Below are 20,653 nucleotides of genomic sequence, written 5' to 3'. Positions count from 1 at the left end.
TGCTTTAGCGCACTTCAAATCACCCGCCTGAAAGCGGTATTTCGCATGTCACTGTTGCCATGCCCAACGTTGCCCACCTTTACTGCGCAGCGGCGTGCACTGGCGGCGTGCACCATTCAGGCACCTGGCAATCACATGCATGTGGTATTTGTCGAACTTTCTGTCAGAGCGACTTTCATGCGTGTGCAAAACATGCGCGGCAGTACGCAATACCGAAACTACCACTGAGATGTCCGCGTGAGCGAAGCAGGGCGCCGGGCGAAGCACAGTTCGGCGAAAACGGAACTTTTGAACCCCACACGCCGTTCCCTATGGCAACGCCAGAGGTTCTTTATTCCATGAATAAAACAGAAACGAATAAGCAGCATTTTATTACGTCTCTTGATGCACGGAAGGTTCTTTTTTTATTGCAGCTAGTTTATTACTAGCGATTAATGTATTCAGACTCTCACGCGTCATCGGGGTCACTTCCAAAATGTCCCACTCGGGGCGCTCATCGTGTGATACATTTAGCTTAATTTCTCGGTAAGTAGGGCACTGCTGTTGATAATATTGCCGTTTTAGACGTCATACATCGAGCTTTTTCTCTGACATAAATTGTTATTTGCCTTTAGTGTACCTTTAAAGTTTTGCTAGACGTGTGTTTAGCGCGAGGCGTACCACGGCAAAGCAGGCCCACCATCGGCGTGACGTTCTAGGCAGGATAGTGGCGGCGGCGTCTGCTTCAGCAGCACCGAGCACACTGAACACGAAGTTTTAGAGAGAGAGAAGGAATGTAGGAAAGGCAGGGAGGTTAACAATTACACCTGCGCTGTAATTCTGATCAAATGCGGAGGTTTTCCCCGCTTCTGTGGGCTTGACCGACTGACAGCGACTGCAACGTGCATTCGCTGTCTTTGAAGGCGTTTCACATGGTATAAGCCAGTGCTCAGTGCCACAGCGCAAGACATACGCAGCGGAACCCAGTGTCAGCCTTCACACGTGTCATCAGGGTATGAAGCTACGTGAACCTTGAATTTTGAAACTTAGAAATGGTGAACAGGGGCCATTGGCTACAACACATGCATGCAACCAGCGCTTCTGCAAGGAATACTTCTGCTTCAGTGTGGGCCTGCTCTGTTCTATGAGTAGCAGAATGCGTTCATTGAAACACTTGCACGTGCATGCTGGCCAACTAATGACACTTTGCTGTTCTGCCAACTACGAACGAAAGTGTATCGGTAATTTTTGCTTAGAAAGATTATAATAAAAAGAAGTGTACTGTATTTCAACACTGATATAGAGACCACTAACTGCATGCGCCAGATGTGGCGTGCACCATGATCATGAAAGTTTTCGAACGATGTTTTTGATGTATGCGTTGCAGGCCAAAAACTCCGCCAGCAGTGCAAATGTACAAATTGCCGGAGTAACCGCCAATCGTAGGTTCGCAACATCGCGAAGAACGCAGATCGGCCTTTATTAATTTCTTTATTTTCTCAGAAGAAATGGGTAAACCATTACGCACTGACGTTATGAGAAGCATGCGACATGCTGCCCGCTTGTCACCACTGTGTTGCAGTGAAGCGTGTCTTCTTTTCCACAGGCGCACATTTCAGCTAATCACGAGACCGCTTTCTTTAATATTATTTGTTTTTTTTCGCTGGCAGTAGCGAGTTTGTGCTTCACCTGTAACTGATTAGTATCGCTACATTGCATTGCCTTGTGGCTCTTGGCAGCCGTGGTTTCGCGGATTTTGCGGCGAAATTGAGATCAGGAATTGGCACATGCACCCAAAGTTTTCGAATAACCGGGCTGGTGTTGACGCCGCTTCAATTATCCACTGATATTTAAACTGCAATACAGGACCACAGAAAGCCTTCTAATTAAGTGGGATTTGAAGTAACTGCATTAAAATCGATGGGGTTTTACTGTACTCAAAGGGCTGAGTGATTTGCATGAGCACTATCACAGAGGCCTTAGACAGCTCATCTTGGTTCATGATTTTGCTGCTTGGGGCATGAAACATCATTTTCTGCGATGATCTAAAAGTATAAATTTTCATTTAATGAGGGAAATGAAGCTTGTTCTGGTCAATACGAAACAATCTTTCCATCGGCAGGGCTATCTCAATCGATGTGCTAATTGGCTTTCTGTCCCTGTAAAGGCTAGGTAGGGTGCTGTGAGCATATTCACTGACGATAAATTGATTTATGAGTGGAGTACATACTATATTGGTATCAGTCTGGCACCAGAGGACAAGTATCTGCGATTTTTTTTAATACCAGCAGATGATACACATTGGTTAGCGGACGGCACACAAATCCCTGCTTATTGACATTGAGGTTCTAAGCTTGTGAGCAATTTCCAGTTCGGAGATTGCACCGAGGTGCTGCGCTGGTTCCCACTGCCCAGTTTCTACATGATTTATTCTGGGCATAGTGGTGACATTTTCAGGCTGAGAGGGGTGAAGGTCCGATTAATAAGTACAGCGACGAAAAGAACACGGGTACTGACAGGAAAGATACTTCTACGTTCTTCTACAATAGTGGGAACTCTTTTGGTGTATTTTGGAAATATATTTTATTTTTACGGTTCGAAGTTTCTTACAGCGGGCTCCTTAAGGCCTAGCTGCGTTGACTGACTTGTCTTGGCTACCTGTTGTGATGCAGCCGCCGACTGGGGTAGCGACCAGCATGCAGGGCCAGGAGGAGCGCCGCATCAAGCTGCAGGAGACACTGCGCAACGTCGGGCTGCTCTTCAGAAAGCTCCACCGGGTGCACGGCATCTGCAGTGACCAGAGTGCAGCTGTGGCCAGCAGCCAGTACACGCCCATTGAGGTTGGTGTCTCTGTGGGGTGTGCCGTGTCGTGCTAAAAGCAATAGAGGACCGTGCAAGGTCTCAGGTATTGCAGGAGCATGCTACGTCTGCACCCCTATTCCATAATGTAAATCCTTCTATATCCTGCTGTATTTTCTTCAAAATATAACATTTCTGCACCCACCCTGTGCCAAAGGGTGTGCCGTAGATTTGATACTAACTCTTCGAGCACATTGGGGGAGAAGAGTCTTGTGAGCACCGGATGTGCAGTGCACACGGCAATTCAAGCTAGATCGTGCTGCTGCTGTGGTCATAGTGAGGCTGCAGTGATACCGACTCGGTGTGCGTACAGGTCCTTGAAATCATTGAAAACCCTTGAATTTGAAAAATGCATTTTCAAGGCCCTCGAAAGTCCCGGAATTTTTTCCCGTCCTCGAAAATCCGTGAATTTCCTGAGCAATGCACTCTCATATCAACATTGCGACCTCCTTAATGTGGCAGATCGGCGTGGACCTGACAAACTCTCCATTTCAGTAACAGTAATTTGGCGCGAGTGCACATCGTTCCATCTTGCAGAACTGCATGACAAAAATTTTACCGCGTCAAACCGCAAACGAACGAAGCGAGATGCGTACCGCTCTTCGGTGCTGGCTCCTTGCCTGTGTTGAAGTGGCTTTCCTTGCCCTTCACCTCTCGCCATCGCCATCGGTCTGCCTTGTCCCACTTTCCCTCTTGCCCATAGAGTTTCCTCTAAATACACTAGAGGGAACTCTGGCACTAGTGTCTATGGAAGCTGCAATGCATGGCGCTTCAGCCAGCATGGGAATGATGGGTAGTACACGGATTTGTAAACTTCGTTCTTTCAGCTCCGTGTGGCCTGCATCCGCTTTGTCACAAGACGAAGGTCAGCAAATATTCAGCAGTTCCTCTTTGCCCCCTTAACCTCTTTAGGCTCACGAAGTTCACAACGATCCATTTTTTTACCCGAAACAAACCAAAACGCCACAATAACAAAGCCACAAGTGCTTTGGAAGCCCGCAAGCACGACTAGGCAAATCCTTGTACTACCCGTCATTCCCTTGGTGGCTGAACGATCGCAGCGCCAGAGTTCCCTCTAGTTAATATTGGGAAACTCTATGCTCTTGCCAAGAGGGGAATAAGTGAGCTATAATGGAACAACTTTACCGCTCATGTGTAGTGCTTTTGCTAATGTAGCCAGCAGTTTAATGCATATCTGCCATTGTTGTACTGCCTCCGCATCTAGAAGAAAGGTAAAAAAAAAAAACTTCTGCTGCCGTGTGCCAAAAGTACTAATTCTAATGCCAACACCTGACGCTTAATAATTAGCTTCCAGGCTGTATTTTTATTTTTTTCGCGCAGATATTAACAACACATAGATAGCGAGTTCCCATTTAGCTGTTGGCAACATTGACACGATTCCAAACTGTGTTCTGCTGTGTCTTCACTATGCTTCATCAAAACATGGCGTTTTTTTTGTGTGGTATCTGGTTTGTGGTGCACGTGTGTTGTGTTTGATGGACGCCTGTGTACAATGGGAATTTCAAGGTGAACTTCCGTCTTTTAATGTCACCGGTATCAATTGAGAAACACTGGCATAATGCCGGGATAGTGTAAATTCCAGAGCTAGTGGCTTAGCAACGACAGCTACAACAAGTGGATTGCGCCGGGCACGACGGATCCACACTGAGCCGCATGTAAACCGTGCGCGAAAACATGCGACGTTGCGACAATGGGTGAATCGGCACTCAAGAGCCACATGAAGAGTGCTAAGCACAGTAGCGCCATGAAGGCGGCGTCAGGAAGCACGCTACTTAACTACCTTGCCCCGAGGACAGCACAAGTGAAGGACCCACCCGCGCGGTTTCATTGCAGGCGATGGATTTAGATGGAGTTTGTAAGACCTATGACATGGTCACAGATGCTGAAATCTTGTGGACTCTGAAGGTGGCCGTTAGCCATTATTCATACAGGTCGTCATCACAAGCCGCAGATCTCTTCAGGCGCATGGTCCCTGACAGTAAGCTTGAAAAAGCTTTTTCCTGCGGAGAGAAGAAATGCTCTTACATGGCATGCCACGTGCTTGGACCTTTTTTCAATCAGCTTTGCACTAGGAGGTTGAAAACTCAGACTGCTATGTCGTGCTTTTCGATGAATCGGCGAATGAGTTTTCTCAATAGAAGCAAATGGATGTACACGTCAGATGCTGGAATTTCTCGCAAAAGTCACAACAAGATATCCACATCTGTCTTCATGGGACATGTGACTGCTGACGACATCCAGGAAAAGTTGTTAAAGGCCCTTGAACCTTTACCACTTAAAGGGAAGCTGAACAGGTTTTCGAATTCGATAAAACTTCGTGGTTATAAAGAACCTACATTATTATCATCGATGTCGTAATTTTTTCTGCAGTTGTTTCAGCAAGAGCTTTGAAATACACGAATGAAAAGTGTTGTCTTCCTTCGCCTACACGAGCATGCCAAGTGTGGCCATGGAAACCTACGTCATCTTCGGTTCATTTGGCGGAGCCGTGCTGCCCTCCAACGGAAGGTTCCTGCCGCTCACTGATCCAAACTGCGAGAGCGCTTTGTGTGACGAAGGCTGAAGTAAGTATAGCGAAGTGGAAAGTTCTGCAGCTGGATTACAGTATCTGGCATAACGACAAGCTGCCAAGTGCACGTGAACGAGCATCTTTTATATCTTCAACTGTGGCCTACGTGACTAACTCGTGACGTGCCGTTGCCTGAGCTAATCAGGAGGCCACGCTTCAGCAGCGCTGCTGTTGCAGATAACGTGGCATATCGAGGATGACGTCACCGCGTTCGCTCAGCATCTCAAGAAGCCCTGCGGCCACAGCCTCTGTGTTTTTTTTTTGCGAAAAAGTGCTATTTGCGTTCATTTTTGAGAACTCTCACATCGCTTTTCGAATTCAGCCAGGATGAAACTGTCCTTACACGCTCCAAAGTCATTTTTTTTTAAAGTGCATCAGCTACCCTTTAAGAAAATTTTCCAAATTTCAATGGATAAGCCTAATGTTAGCTTAAAGTTATTTAGGTCCCTGCAAGCAGACTTGCATGAAAACTACCAACTGCAATGTGTTGATGTTGGCACAGGTAGCCTGCACACAGTCCACAATGCCTATAGGGCGGTAGTCGTGGCCAGTACATGGGGACTTGATGTCCTGCTGTCAAGTCTGAGCGTGCTCCTTGACAACTCGCCAGCACGAAGAAAGATTTTACAGCCATAACTGGGCAGAGCACATTTTCACTGAAGTTTGTAGTGCAGCGCTGGTTGGAAAATGTCAGAGTGATAGAAAGGGCTGTGCTTCTTTGGAACGGCATCGGAAAATACATTGGAGCAGGATGGAACAAGGATGTCGCCCTACCAAGGTGCGCATCTTTCGAGAACTTGTTGGTTCTTCCATGACCCTCTTGTCCTGGCAAAGCTGAACTTTGCCCTAATTGTTGCCATGGCTGTCAGATCCTTCTTGGTTGAATACCGAGTAGACAACCTGCGGTTTTCTTTCTGGCAAGAGACCTGGAGACAGTTGTAAGAAAGCTGCACATGAAGTTTATGAAATGCTCAATTTTGTCTGCAGCAGGGATCAGTGCCTTTCTGAGGCACTGATCCCTGCTGAAGACGTGAGCAAACATGTCTCACTGGAAAAAGTGGACATAGGCCACACATGCAAGCAGATTATCAAAGACTGCAAAGGAAGTGCAAAAGGTCTATTCCAGTTCAAAATGGAATGCAAGAAGTGTTTGATTCTCGACAAAAGCCCTTTCAAGTCTGCCCTAGTCAGAGACCTGTTCTGCCTAGACCCACGGCTCATGTGCTGCAAGGCAGATGAATGTCTCTCAGCCCTAAGAAGAGTGGTTGATTCTGTCACTGCAGCTCGCACATTGACGAAAAGCAACGAATCTGTTTTAGCTGAATACACAGAGTTGTTGCAATAGGAAAAGAATCAGCTTCGACTCTTTCAGAATGGTTCAAATAGGCTGGATGAAATCTTCTATGAGCTTATCAGCCTAATTGCTCATATGGTGAGCTTTGGAATGTTGTCAAATTGCTACTTGTTCTCAGCCATGGACAAGCAACAGTCAAGCGTGGGTTTAGCATAAACCGTCAAGTTGCTGTAAAGAACTTCACAGACTTGTCAGACTGGACATTTTTGTTGTAATTGTGGTGTGCATTTATTTCTTGTAAGTGCAGTAAAATTAGTCATTTTTGGAAATATTAGAGTAAAGAAACTCCAACTTTGCATGCTGCTTTTACTCCTTAAAAAAACCTGTGACAGGTCCTGGAAAGTCCTTGAATATCTTTGAATTTTTGCTTTGAAAACCTGTACGAACCCTGCAACTGAATTTATCACTTTTGTTTTATCTGTGAAACTGCACAGTACCCATTTTATTTTGCACACAAGCTGTAATTCTGCTAAATCTCAAGGGTCCCATGCAGTTACTGCTGATTACATGGCAATAGGATTCCAGCACTTTGGTCCAGTTGAGTGCTAGCACCACTCTTGCTCATTTGCATCACACACTTGCTGCCCTTCACACACTAAGCGTTGCCTGATTACAACCGCTTTATGAATAAATAGGTCTGAACTAACGAGTTGGATGCCAATATAAATCATGAATAGATGAGGTTGGAATAATTGAGGCTTTTTACTTTATTTTTTGGGGGGGGAGGGGGGGCAGGTGTTAGTATGCATAAATAAGGGGAACGAGGGCCTTCAAAAAAAGCTTTTTATTACTATTTCATCTTAATCAAAACTGGATGCATGTGTCCCATTGAATGGAGATTTCAATCGGCAAACACATTTACAACATATCATTATAAGGAAGTAATGACAAATTTCCACATTGTAATTTTCAGCATTGTAACGACCCAAATAGTAGTACTTTCTGAACTACGTGGTGCTTCCCACAAGGTCCACCCCCACAGGCTAAAGCAAATGATGTCAAAACAGCTATTTCATTGATTAGAAATAATTTTCAACCTTGCAAGGTAAAATTAGCTTCCAGTAGTTAGCCGGTACTTATCAAATAATTACAATTGTATCAAGGTTGAGAAAAAAAGAAAAGCTCAGCCTGTAGTTCAGGCGTAATTTGGACTATAAATACTTCGAAATAGTGATTTCCGAAAATTGACAGTTTTTATGATTTTTTGCTATTTTAAGGACCCTGGTCCACACCTAAGTCAACTACATTCTAAATCTATTTTGCTACACTTCAATACTACACATTTCCCCCCTCTTCTCGTATGTCCACTGTGAAAGCTGCGCATGCTTTCTGCAATTGCTGTTATGGGTGCTTGCTCCAAAAGGCCTGTTTTTTGTGGCTCCAGCAAATATATGTGCCTATTCCGAAATGGACTAGGCCAGCACTGTCACTGATATTGACTGATATTGTATGAGGCATGCTGCAAGGCTTCAAAAACAATGCACACTGAGCACATAAGCAAGTCTAATGAGAGCTTATCCAAGTTTAAAAGTACGGAATACTGCGTAAACTAACATACAGTACATTGATCCCGTGCAGTAAACATCAAACTAGGAAGTATTTGTGCAGTTGCACACCTCTGTTTTCTCACTGCAGTGGGAGCCAGTTGCTGGTGAGGCAATTTCAGCTCATTTACAAAAACCATAGCACGATTAATACCGACATTTTGCGTTTTCTTCGCATCGTGCAGCCTGACGTGGACACTTCAGAGCCTGGTGCCCATGATGGACGACCCAAAGCCTAGCGAAGAGAAGAAGGCCTTCAGAGGCAACACGTGCACTCCTTGAGGAGCGGGCACGTCTCACTGAGGTGAGTAGTAGCACATTCTGCCTGTAGGACTTCGCTGCACAATCAGCTGCTGCATTGACACAATTGATGTCACGTCAGCATGTTCTTGAGAAATCTGAAACAGAAATTAAACTGTGAAATCTTAAAAGAAAAATGTAGAACTGCATTCCCCTGTGCATGCTGCAGTGGACTATTGATGCAGTTAGAAAAATGAAACCGTACACGTACAAGGTGGCGATGAAATGTTTTGGAGCCCGAAGCATAGCCTTGCATATTCGAGCACCCTGTCGTCTCAGTACATGACGATAGTAATGAAAGGATGGTGATGGTGTGTCTAGCAAGTCATTGCCATCATTTATGTTCGCATCTAGCTTTCACAGCAACCAGAGTATGTTCGGTAACCTCTGGAGCTGAAACGAGCAACAGTGCACTTTCAAGCCATGGCGCGGCACAGATTGACCAGCCATAAACATGCCCCGAGCAAGAAGCTTTAAAGAAGCGGAAAACAAGGCTTCTATATGTCACCTCCAAAAATAAATGTTGACTTCTGGGCTAATACCGATCTATGAGGTAGCACATGATCCGTGCGCCAAAAAGCTTTATCAAAGCCGGTCATGCCAACTGACACCTATGGAGTGAGAATGATTAACATTGTATAGTTCTGATGCCAGAATGAAACAAAGCACACTGTTGTGAGCATGTTAAAGAATATTACAGTCGAACCAACGGGATATATCGAACTCACATATATCGAATTTTCGGCTATATCGGAACTCGCAAATTAATCCCCTTGAAAATCCTTTGTAAAAGTATAGAAATTCGCGCATTTATATCGAACGGTATTTTTACCCGCCATTGGCATATCGAACACCGCGCGAGCTGGAAGGTGCGCTTCGGCACTCACTGCACACCGCGACCTTCGCCACCTTCGCAGCACGCGACCTTCGCACCTTCGCAGCACCGCGCCTCCGCCGACACCCAAACGCTCGAAAAACGTGAGGGCGAGAGGGCTCGGACTGTACTCCTGTTGAGCACGTTCTCCAACTTGCGGATCGGCTTTTTTTTTCTGTTTTTTCTCTCTCTCTCTCATGCTTTCTCCACGTTACTGTCGGCTCAGAGAGCAGGAACAAAGGACCTGGCGGCTCCTCTTTTCGCCTTTGCTGTTTTCTTTTTTTTTTTTTTTTGCTGGTTTGTGAGTGTTGATCAGCCAACAACAGCCCACGCCTTTTGTATTTGCTCAGCCAACCACAGCTCGCACCTTTCGTACATCGCTGCTGCCCTCGCAGGTAGCCGGGTAGCGATCGCCGCCATCACGACTGATCGCGAGTGCTTTGTTGGCGGAGTTCACTTCCGTGAGTTGTCACATATCACCGCATTCCTCTTTTGCGTGGTGCTGTGCAAAGGCGCTGCGGACTGCTTGAATTTTCGACTTCTCGTGTAGCAATGGCCAGCGTCAAGAAGCGCAAGAACACAGTGGCCAACTACTTCCGGAAGGCAGGCTTCGTGACGGCGGAACTTGCGGAAACCGGTGAAGACAGCGACGAAGAGCGCATAGACGTCGCGTTTTGCAAGTTGTCATCCCTCTTCCCAGCTGCCGTTCCACCCGAAGTATCTGCGGACGATTTCGTGGAAGCGGACTGCAGTGTTCAGGCTCTTGCGAGCCTCGCTGATAAGGACATCGTAGCTGCGGTCGCAGGGACCCAAGATGCCCAGGTCAACAGCTCTAGTGGCGACGAAGATCGTCCGGACGAAGCGGCGGCTACACACGCGTACTTTGCCACTGAAGTGGCGGCAGCGTTAGGCTTGATTTGCCGTTGTTGCGGCGACATGGAGGGAACCGGGCTGTCACACCTGGACAACCTCGATAAGATTGAGGCCAGCGTCTTCAACTTCATTTCGAAAACGAAGAAGCAGGCCAAGATAAGCGATTTTTTTTCACGCAAATAAAACACTCTGTTGCATCGTGTGTGCAGAATTAGTTGTCATTCTTGAATGCGCTGATTGTAGCTGATCGTCCGCCACTGGTAAGGTCTCTGGACCTGTATTTTTTTATATAGAATTTTTCATGTATCGAATAATTCGCGATCCCTTCGAGTTCGATATATCCATGTTCGACTGTAGTGTGGTTCTGCATACACGATAATTTGCACAGAAATGTCACAATGCATCAGCAGCTTGCATTTGTTGTACATAGTCTTCTGCACTCCTGCACTTGGTTTCACTGTATACAGTCGACGTCCGATTTCCCGGACCCTCAAGGGACCGCGAAAACGTCCGGAAAATCGGACAGTCCGGAAAAACGAATGCACGTGAAAACGCACCTTTTTGGTAGGTATTTTTCGCTGACGGAGAGGGTCACGGCCGGAGTACAAGCTTCCCATTGCAATTCAGCCAATGCATCGTTTAGGTGGCTCTGAAAAGAGCCGTTTATATAATAAAAAAGACGACGTGGCCGGCGCTACCTCATAGGTCAGCACTTGGGCGCAAAGAAGTCGCTTATTTTCTTTTGCACGGCGTTCTGCTTGCCCGCAATCATGTCTGCCTCAATTTCAGTCAACGTCATGTTGCCGCTGTACACCGATGACAGTGTCATCAGTGCTCGCGTCAGCTCCGAGCTCGTTGGCTGTGTAGGAGCTGGCTCTTCGTTCTCGGTGCCGGAGTCGGAATCTTCCGTAACTTGACGAATGATTTCGTCATCGGTCAACTCCGCACATAGCTCGAGGTCTATGTCAGCGTCGGCGAAGCCCTCAAAGGTCACCCAGCTGGAATCGACACGCCAGCAGCGCGCAAATTGTCGAAGGCAACGTCCGCGGATGGCAGTTCGTCACACACTCTGTCCACTTAGGGCGAGGACGGCCGTCTCGGCGTCGAGTGTGAAGCCCGCGTGGTGAAAACAGTTTCCGCAGAGTCTCTTGCGTAAACCGCCTTCCACGATTCCGCTAGCATGCCACCGGCAGACCTGAGGTCAACAGCTCGACGCTCGACGAAAGCGCAGCCACGAAACAGCTAGGAACTTGGTGGATGCTGAAGGTCGGGAAACGTGATCACTGAAGATAGCGCGCAGCAGCAAACGATCAACCGCAGACACGACCGCAGAGCTGGCAGAGCTGACAAAACAACACGGGAACGAACACAGCAAGGTTTGGCTTGGGTAAGCTACGGCTACGGCTGGCAACGGATTGACATGTGCGGTTTCGAGGTTACGGCAGCCGCGGTGCGGTGCGGCGGTGCTGCTGGCCACACTGCGATGCGAGTATGGTGGGTTCGAGGATATGAAAACAGCCGAAATGGCGGCGTCGGTGGTGACTTTGGGTCGGCGGTTAACAGCAAAAAGTCCGGGAAATCGGATGGCGAAGGCTATAAGCGTCTGGAATTTCGGACTTTTAATACATTGACTCTATGGGGACTTGACGGTGCCACAGATGAGTCCGGGAAATCAGGCATGTCCGGAATTTCGGGCGTCCGGGAAATCGGACGTCGACTGTAATGACAAAAAAGAAACTGGAGAACTTTTTTCTACGTATTTGCATGTCTTGAAAACCAACATCTACAAACCTTCACTTATCAGCAGCCCCATAACTATGCTAATTAAGTAAGTTATTTAGCATTTTGAGCTAATTACAAAAAATTAACGCAGATAACTTGTTTCTGATGCTCATGTCAGCCATTTCAAGCATGCAGCTTCTAAGAAAGCTTCAGCTTTGTCATAGGCAGGTTTTAGGATTTTTTTTGGCAGTCCTTTAGCAAAGCACCCAGTATGATTTAGTTGAAAGGTCGGATTATGAGTAACAGAGGTTGTTGCTAGCTTAATTGGCTCATATGCTTAGAAAAAAGATACAGTAAACCTCGTTAATTCAAAGTCACTGGGACTGTGAAAGATCTTCTAATTAAGCGTGTTTTCGAATGAACCAAGCAAAAAACCAGATGCACAGGAACTTTGAATTACTGAAAGGAATCAGAACTGGTCGTTTGCTGTGCCTGCTAGTTTGCGGCTCCAATGGTTATGTTTTTCAGCAATACCCAGTCCCAATTTTTCTGCTAAACCGGGGAAACGGCAGGCCTCGCTGCTGTCAACGCAAGAAAAAGAAAGGGAAAAAAAATACAGCATATCCACGGGTGAATGATGAAGAGCTTGGGCGAAGCTCCTGAAGCAATCATGGTCTCGGGATCGGCTTCTCGTTGAGCCCGTTTCGCAGCGGCGTCCTTGGCGCGCAATCGTCACGGGATCCGCCAAGCGAGCGCCCGCCGCTGCGCATCGTTCATGCTCCACCAACGATCCGACACGTACGGCGACGATCCAGGAGGACTGAGAGAAGAGAGGCGCTCGCTCCCCGTGCAGCCCGCGCAGCAGCCAATCGGAGAGCAGCGGTACTTGTAGCCATTGTAGTGTTGATTCACACAAGCGCCCTATTGCATACAATTCTATTAGACCAACGCCATCACGAGAAATGGTGATGACGACACGCATTGTGTACAGGCCATCTAGAATATCGTCCCTGAACTGCAGTTTGTATGTACTTCTATGAGACAGCGCCATCTGCCGTTTACGCCGGACAGAGATACTGCCGTTGACGCCGGACAACGGAGACATGACAAGGTTAGACTAAGAGGAGCTACGCCCCTAAAAAAACGGTCTCGTGCTCAACTGGGATGTGCACCTGCAGAAAGAAGACGTCCTTCACTGCAACACGGTGAGTGGCACGCAGGCAGCATGTTACCTGCTTCTTGCAGCATCAGCGCGTCATGATGCGACCAATTCGCCCATTCTTTCTGGTAAAATAATTAATAGTGGCCAGCGTGACAGAATTAGCGAAGTGTCCTGGCTGGAAACATGATCACTGACAGTTTTTGAACTGAGTTTTCTAAGTGGGCATTGCAGGCAAGAACTCCGCCACAGCGCAAGTGCGTGAATTGCCGGAACAATCGCCAGTCGGAGGTTCGCATACGTCGCGAATTCCGTCAGACAGTCCTTTATGAACTTTTCTTTTTTTCCAGAAAGAATGTGTAAATCATAACGCGCTCGCGTTGCGAGAAGCATGCGTCATGCTGCCCACGTGTCACCGCTGTGTTGCATTGAAGCACCCCTTTTCCGCAGGCGCACAATTCAGCTGACCACGAGACCGTCTTTTCCCACTTTTAGATGCGAAGTATCTTATGGCGGAGTTCAATCCGGTAGTGGTGGTGGTGGTGGTGTGCGGCGTGACCATCTTACTGCGCAATGCGCATACCTCACCCACTCCCCTCCCCCTCTACACTTTCTCCTCTCCCCTTCCCCTCTCCCCTCCCCCTTTCCACTCTTCCTCTGAAACGCGGGCTAGACATGCCGAAATTCTCTCCTGCGCAACGCCGCGATGAGCGCCAGCGCATGCGCGTCCCCTCCCCCTCTCTCTCCTCTCCTACGCTGCCCCACTCTCGCACGCCTGTCGACCGCGTTCCCCTGCTTGCCCTGTGAGAATTAACGGCCAGGCTAGAGGGAAGACAAGACGCGCGTAGCGTTCCTCTTCGCATTCCACGACGCGAGGTCGGTAGCATGCCCAACGAACGCCAACGGAACGCGATCGTGCAAGTGCTCTGGCTTCGCATCGCCTCATGGTCCCCTTTAGCGGGAAATGGTGTAATTTTCTTTCTCTCTTTCCCTTTTTTTCCCTTTCGCTGCTGGCCAGCAGCGAGGCTGGGATGCTCAACTTGTCACTCATTAGTATCGCTACGTTGCATTGCTTTGTGTCTCCTAAGGGCCATCGTTTCTGTGGATTTGCAGCTAAAACGGGAGCAAGAATTGGCACATAGCACCTAAAGTTTTCGAATTAACCGGGCTAGTACTGAACACCGCTTCAAGTTATCCACTCAAATTTACATTGCAAAATACGGGACCGCAGAAATCTATCGAATTATGTGGGATTTCAAAATAACCGAGTTAGAATTAATGAGGTTTTACTGTATTGCACGAAAACCATGAAGCTTATGCTTTGCCCTTTATGCTTAATTCTTTTTGTGCACTCTCTTTATGGATATTGACCATACATATAATAATAAAATAATCACTGCGTATGTTATTGTAGTGCAATGCTACCAAGAGACAGGGAACACATTTGGGAGTAGCAGCAAATTAAGTAGAATGAAATGAGTAAAATTATCAGGCATAATGTGGATTTGTTTGACAATGGAGGGATGCAGTCTGGGACATGAGCGGTAAGTTTTTATTATGCTTTGCACATACAGTAAGCTGACAAGGAAATATGGTACCTTGATATTTCATTGTTACCATGAAATGCCAACCTGCTCAATGCAGCCTTGTGAGTTTTGGTGGTCCCTAAATTGCCTGCTCTTTTTGCAGCAAGTGGTGCTCAAGAACCGTCAGCTCAAAGAGGTCATAGACGCCCTTCGTAACATCATCTGGGAGATCAACACCATGCTGGCCATGCGTAAAAGGTGAGCTCTTGTGCCTTGTGAATGGGATGTAATTTAGGAATTTATCACTGAGAAGAGCCTGGGACTACTCTGCCTATTGTGGTATAATGCTAGAATGCTCATTTTACTGAAGCTAACATTTTATGTATTTCTCCTGTATGATTATAACATGAACTGCTGACACTTATATTTGAACAGTATTCCATGCTGAAATACAGTCGGACAGCATACCGATATTTGTACTTCTTGTGTACTGTATAAAAGTTCCCTGCTAAAGCTAGTCTTTGCATGTGCTCTCTGAAGCTTATCTGGCTAGATGACAGTGTAAATGTTTTGCTGTAAGAAAAGGATTAATGTACAGTCTTTAGTTCTCCATGGGCAATGTAAGACTGAAGTCTCTGGTGGAAACCTCATGCCTTTTTGGCCCTGGGCAGTACTGGGCCTGCAGGCATGGTTGTACTTTATATGTTGCCGTATTTCTGGAAGGCAGGTTTAAGTTTACAACTAGAGGGCGCAGGTTCGATTCCTGGCCACAGGCTGCATTTCGAGAGAGGTGAAAAGAGCACATGTGTGCCTAGGTTTAGGCACACGTCAAAGAACCACGAGCGGTCACAATTGTTCCAGTCCTCTATTACGGTGTGCCTCATAATTATATTGTGGTTGTGGTTTGTAAAACTCCAGTAGTAATTATTTCTTATCAACATGCCATCACAGATGAAAACATCTTTATTTGTGACACCAGTGCAACTTTGGTCTGCATGTTATCTGGAATTCATCGTGGTCCCAGCACGTGTGACCATTACGTTTTCTGTGAGAACCAGATTTTACCTGGGGTCAGTCTGGCTTCCAGAAGACTGCCAGAATGCTGAAAACCAAAGAGGCCTAGCGTTTGCTGCAAAAAGTTAATATTAACAGTGAAATTCTTTTTTAAGCAGATCGTTCTTACCACACGTTTGCACCTTGCTCAGAATAAAAATTCCGCTTAGCAAATTTCATCTTAACAGGAGTTTACTGCATCTCATTCAAATAGACAACTTATTTGTGTGGGTTCATTTACCAGTAATATATTAGTATAGGGGCCATTCAACAACCATGAAGGCATTATCTTCAGCACAGGCCTCCAGCGTGTCGTTCCACTAATATCGACCACATCTTCCACATTATGCAAAATAATGTGTGCTGGAATAAAGCGATGTGCACATTAGTATACATTTTAGAAGTGATGTCCAGTGTGGGACGCTAGTGAGAGTTTTGATGGAAATCAAGTTCAGTTATTTTTGATAGGGTCTGCAAATGCAGAAATATTGATGGATAGCATTGTGGCTTGTCACCATCCACTTTGCTTGCTGAATTGCTTAAGCCTCTCTGTCTAAACAGGAGTCTGCAACCAGAGTGGCAGTATTGTGTCCAGGCAACGTGACAGCCGTTACAGTCGAACTCCGCTACAACGAACTCCGCTTCAACGAAATTTCCGGTACAACGAAAAATTCTCGGTTCCCCGTCAACAGTCCATAGGAGTCAATGCATTAAATATGCTCGCCACAATGAACACTTTTTACGGAATTTGACGATGCTATTCGGGGCTCAAAAATTTAATTTACCGTGCAATAAACACAATCTCGGACATTTTGATGCATTTTAGAACATAAAAATACGAATTCAAAGTCTGAATCGCGTGTTGGAACCACCAGAAACCGCCGCTGTTGACTGAGCATGGGGGCCGTCATTGCTTGATAGCGACGGCGATCAGACTTCCCTGCTTTCGCAACTGGCTTGAGTTGCTTCTGAGTCGCAGACAATCCGAAGCCAAAGCTCAGTTGTCGACACTGGGGTGCAATCGCGAAACGATAGCTTTTCCAATGCCTTTCGAATACTTTGCGTGCTTTTCGCGCTTCGCTAGTGGTCAGAGCGACGGTACATCCGCCACAACCACGTTATCGACGCGAGCAGCCCTGGGGTGCAGTCGCGGTATGGTGCCTTTTCCAATGCCAATGCTTTTCGTGCTTTTCGCGCTTGGCCAGTGCGACCAGTGGTCGGAGCAACAATTCGTCCGCGTTATCAACGGGATCAGCCAGCCGCGAGTGGTGGATAAGAATAGCATAGAATAAGGCGTAAGTCATCGCTCCGTGATAGCACGCCTGCATGTCGCCATTGTCGGCGAATAGCTAGTGTTAGCGTGTTGGTGCAACTGTGCAGTTCGTGTTGCGCGCCCGTGCTTGTTTGATTCGTTCGCGGAAGCCATTGTTTCTGTGTGCTTTTCAACGTGGCGTCGCTATGCATATATGAGAATCGCGTCGTAACGCTGCTGGGGACGCAAAGGAAGCAGCAGACACTTTTTGAATATTGGAAATAAAAGTTTCACTGTTCTACTAGCCCAGGTCAGCCATATTTTTTTCGATTTCACTACAACGAAATGTTCGCTTCAACGAACATTTTTCCGAGCACCGTCAATTTCGTTGTAGCGGGGTTTGACTGTACATCTCTCATAGGCTAGGTGTTGACTTGAGACAAAAGTGCCGCATATCAATAAAAGTTGCCAATGATAGTGCATTGGCAGTGCACCTTTGATAGTGTCCACAGGGAACACTGCATGTTATGCTTGTGTTCATTGCTACTGCTGGTCACATTTCTCCAAAATTTCTTTTAGAAAGGCCTTCAATCTTTTTTGTCAAATGTAAGCAGTTTGTGTTTAGATTCGATTCATTCTGTGAGTCATGGGTGTGTTTTGGTGGCACTGTGGCCAGCTGCAGTAGTCACATTCATGCAACTAATTCAGTCCATTTTGTGTTTTTTCTCCCCAGACATCTCCAGTTTACACACAGGATCTCATCGCAAGCCAAGTGACTGAGGATGTAAATGCGAATGGTTGTAGTTGTTTACTGCAGCAGTAGTGTATATGCAGAGCTTGCTGGCCAGCAATAATGAACGGTTGTGTTACATCCGGAAGTAACTGCGAGTCATCCTGAGTGCCTGTGCCTGTTCAGGCACGAATGGCAGGTGAAAATTGGTCATGACAAAAGCATATGTCACGTGTTATGATGCAGAGTGTGTTTAAGCACACCAAGGCCACACTGACTGCATCCAGAAAAGCTGCAAGTGGTGAGATAAGGCCCAGAGAACAGGTTATAATTGGGCTGTTCAGGTCATAGAGACACCATAGAACTGATTATGTTCAGCAGTGCAAAGAGTGCCTAGCACACTGGAAGAGTGACATGTAGAATGTCATATATTTTGAAGTGGCTGGGGCTGCACCCTACACAAGACACAGAGAAACTCTGTTTTCCTGGTGCTTCGAGCACTCGTCTTCGCGTATGCTGCTGCTGCAGTTTATGACCTTTGGATACTTCTGTACAGAACTGCTACGATTTTCTCTTCGGTATTTTTTATTGAAACCTATTCTGTTTTACTTTGTCAGCAGCCAAACGTGAGCATTTTATTGGTGCGAAAGCAGAGAGCAAGACAATTTTCTAGCATTTGAATTTCACTACGCGAGTTTTATACTTCAGTATAGATTAAATAGACTGAAGCTTCTATAGGAGATATCGGAAAGAAGAGCACATGAAAATGACTGGTTCATTTATGATATTTTTGTGTGCTTGAAAGGCTGTAAGAACAGTCATTGATTGAGGGGTCCATTACATGGGAATTCAAGTTGCACAAAAATGTGATACTACTGGTTAAGGGTCTTGGCAGTCTGACTAATAAAGAATACTACCATAAAAATTCAGTCGTCTTTTTTTTTATCGTGATAGTACAATAGAACCGCACTAATTCAATTCCGAGGGGACCGGAGATTTATCGTAAGGTTTTTTAACTGTGCTAACAAACAGAAAAAAAAACGGAAGAAAACTGGATGTGCACAGTCTTCTTGCCTCTTTTGTCCATGTTTGTTAGCGCAGTTAAAAAGCTTTTGCAATGAATGTCAACCAACTAGCCCGACTTGGCGCTATCCGACAAGAAATTCGTTTGGATAAAATGGAGTTCTAACAAAAAAGAGCCCCTTACAATGGGGAGTTCTCAGAATGGTGGTTATGTTGTAAGCACTGCTTACCTAATCACCTTCGAAATAAGAGCCTTGCACACGCACACTTGCTCCATCGCTCCTGCCATTGTTGGAAGCAGTGGTAGGTGGTCTCTTTCAGAATATGTCTGAGCTAAGCTATTGCATTTGCTTTGATGTCCTCCATGGTTGCCAAAAGTTACTTGGAGTGAGGTCCAGAGAATACAGTGATGGAAGGAGTGAGGTATTGCTGCACGAGTGATGTGTGGCTTGGCATGTTACAAGCAAAGCGATGGCCAAGCTCCGACAGATTCTGAAAGAAGTGTTCTGCCCCTGCCTCCAACAATGGCAGGAGCGACGCAACAAGTGTGTGCGTGCGCACAAGGCTCCTAATTCGTAGTAGATTAGGTTAGCATTGCCATAGGTCACAACATTAGCACACTGAACCACCATTCTGGGAGCTTTGACTGTCCCTCGTGTAGCACAGGATCACCTGGCTCGGTAGTGCTGCATTGTCTTGCGCACTAGCACTGTGGGTAGGTGAGCACACACTGGCGTTCTTTACTTTCTTTTTTCAGGGTGTTGGCACTTGTTGATTGGCAGTGAGAGCATCATATGCAGAGGCAGGCAAGTGAAGTGGGGTGGCAGAGGGGGAGTGCAGGAGAATGAGCAAGGTCTCCTTGATGCTTTCTTTTGGGGAAGGAACCAACAAGATCCGTGGAAAGGGTGCATTTTTTTTAGAGGCTCTGGATTTCAGTGCATTAGCTAGTCAGTGGTGGATATAAGCGAGAGATGATTAAAATATTGGTGGGAAAAAAGAGCATGGGTAAGATGGACAAAACATGAATCATCACATGTGTAGGCAACAGTACATTATATAAGTGGAAGCTTGTAAAAAAAAAAAAAGCCAGGATCCAGGACAGTGATATGTGGAAGAATACATGTGGCATAATGCACCAAGAAACAGCTTGGCGAATTCTGGTTGCCGCCCTCTTTCAAAAGGTTGCTAAAAAGATCATCATTAGAACGTGGCCTATCCACTGTTTTTCTTTTCACCACCCCCCTCCATTTTTAACAGTACAAAATGACCAGCTATTTGGAGTTATCATTGTTTTATGACCTTTCTCAAGTAATTGATGTCGAGTGATTGACACTTAACAGAATCGACCACAAGCATGTGGGAAACTACATCTCGTAGTCGTGCTACCGAAAGCTGTGCGTGTCTTAGCAACACTTCTGTACTCTGGAACTCTGTATCAAGTGGTTAAGGGGGGACATGGCAATGGGAATGGTGAATTCGGTCAAAACAATCAATTTTTCAATTTATTTATTTTTCAATCCTCAGACCATTTTTTATGTCATGGTGAAATATTAGAACTAGATAAGCAGTAGAAATTGAGAAAAAAGCGCTTTACAACTGTGCAGTCATCAAAATGACAAAACCGGGCTTCGTAAAGTGAAAATCTTGTAGCTTCTCCTTGGCGCAGTGCCACCATCTTGGCATCATTGTAAAGAGGAGACATCAGAGCTCGAGGTAGCCACAGACCTGCATTTCTCCAGTGAAAAATAAAACCACCTCTGTTCTGAGTTTATTTTTCTAAGCGTTGATATGTATTTGAGCTCTGTTTTCTAAGCT

At 46.2% G+C, this 20,653-nt stretch overlaps 1 protein-coding gene across 1 annotated transcript in view; it reads left to right on the top strand.

The window, feature by feature from the left end:
- LOC119382134 (mediator of RNA polymerase II transcription subunit 30-like) overlaps positions 1-18,678 on the top strand; it is a 30,785-nt gene extending 12,107 nt beyond the window's left edge. The window contains 6 exon segments of the mRNA XM_037649864.2: positions 2,652-2,819; positions 8,512-8,520; positions 8,522-8,578; positions 8,580-8,630; positions 14,944-15,038; positions 17,819-18,678. Coding sequence (XP_037505792.1) covers positions 2,652-2,819; positions 8,512-8,520; positions 8,522-8,578; positions 8,580-8,630; positions 14,944-15,038; positions 17,819-17,861 — 423 coding nt within the window. The 3' untranslated portion in view covers positions 17,862-18,678.
- Positions 18,679-20,653: the final 1,975 nt, after the last annotated feature.

This window comes from Rhipicephalus sanguineus, chromosome 2 (genome assembly GCF_013339695.2).
Source record: "Rhipicephalus sanguineus isolate Rsan-2018 chromosome 2, BIME_Rsan_1.4, whole genome shotgun sequence".
Lineage (NCBI taxonomy): Eukaryota > Metazoa > Arthropoda > Arachnida > Ixodida > Ixodidae > Rhipicephalus > Rhipicephalus sanguineus.
This window is presented reverse-complemented; position numbering and strand designations above follow the sequence as displayed.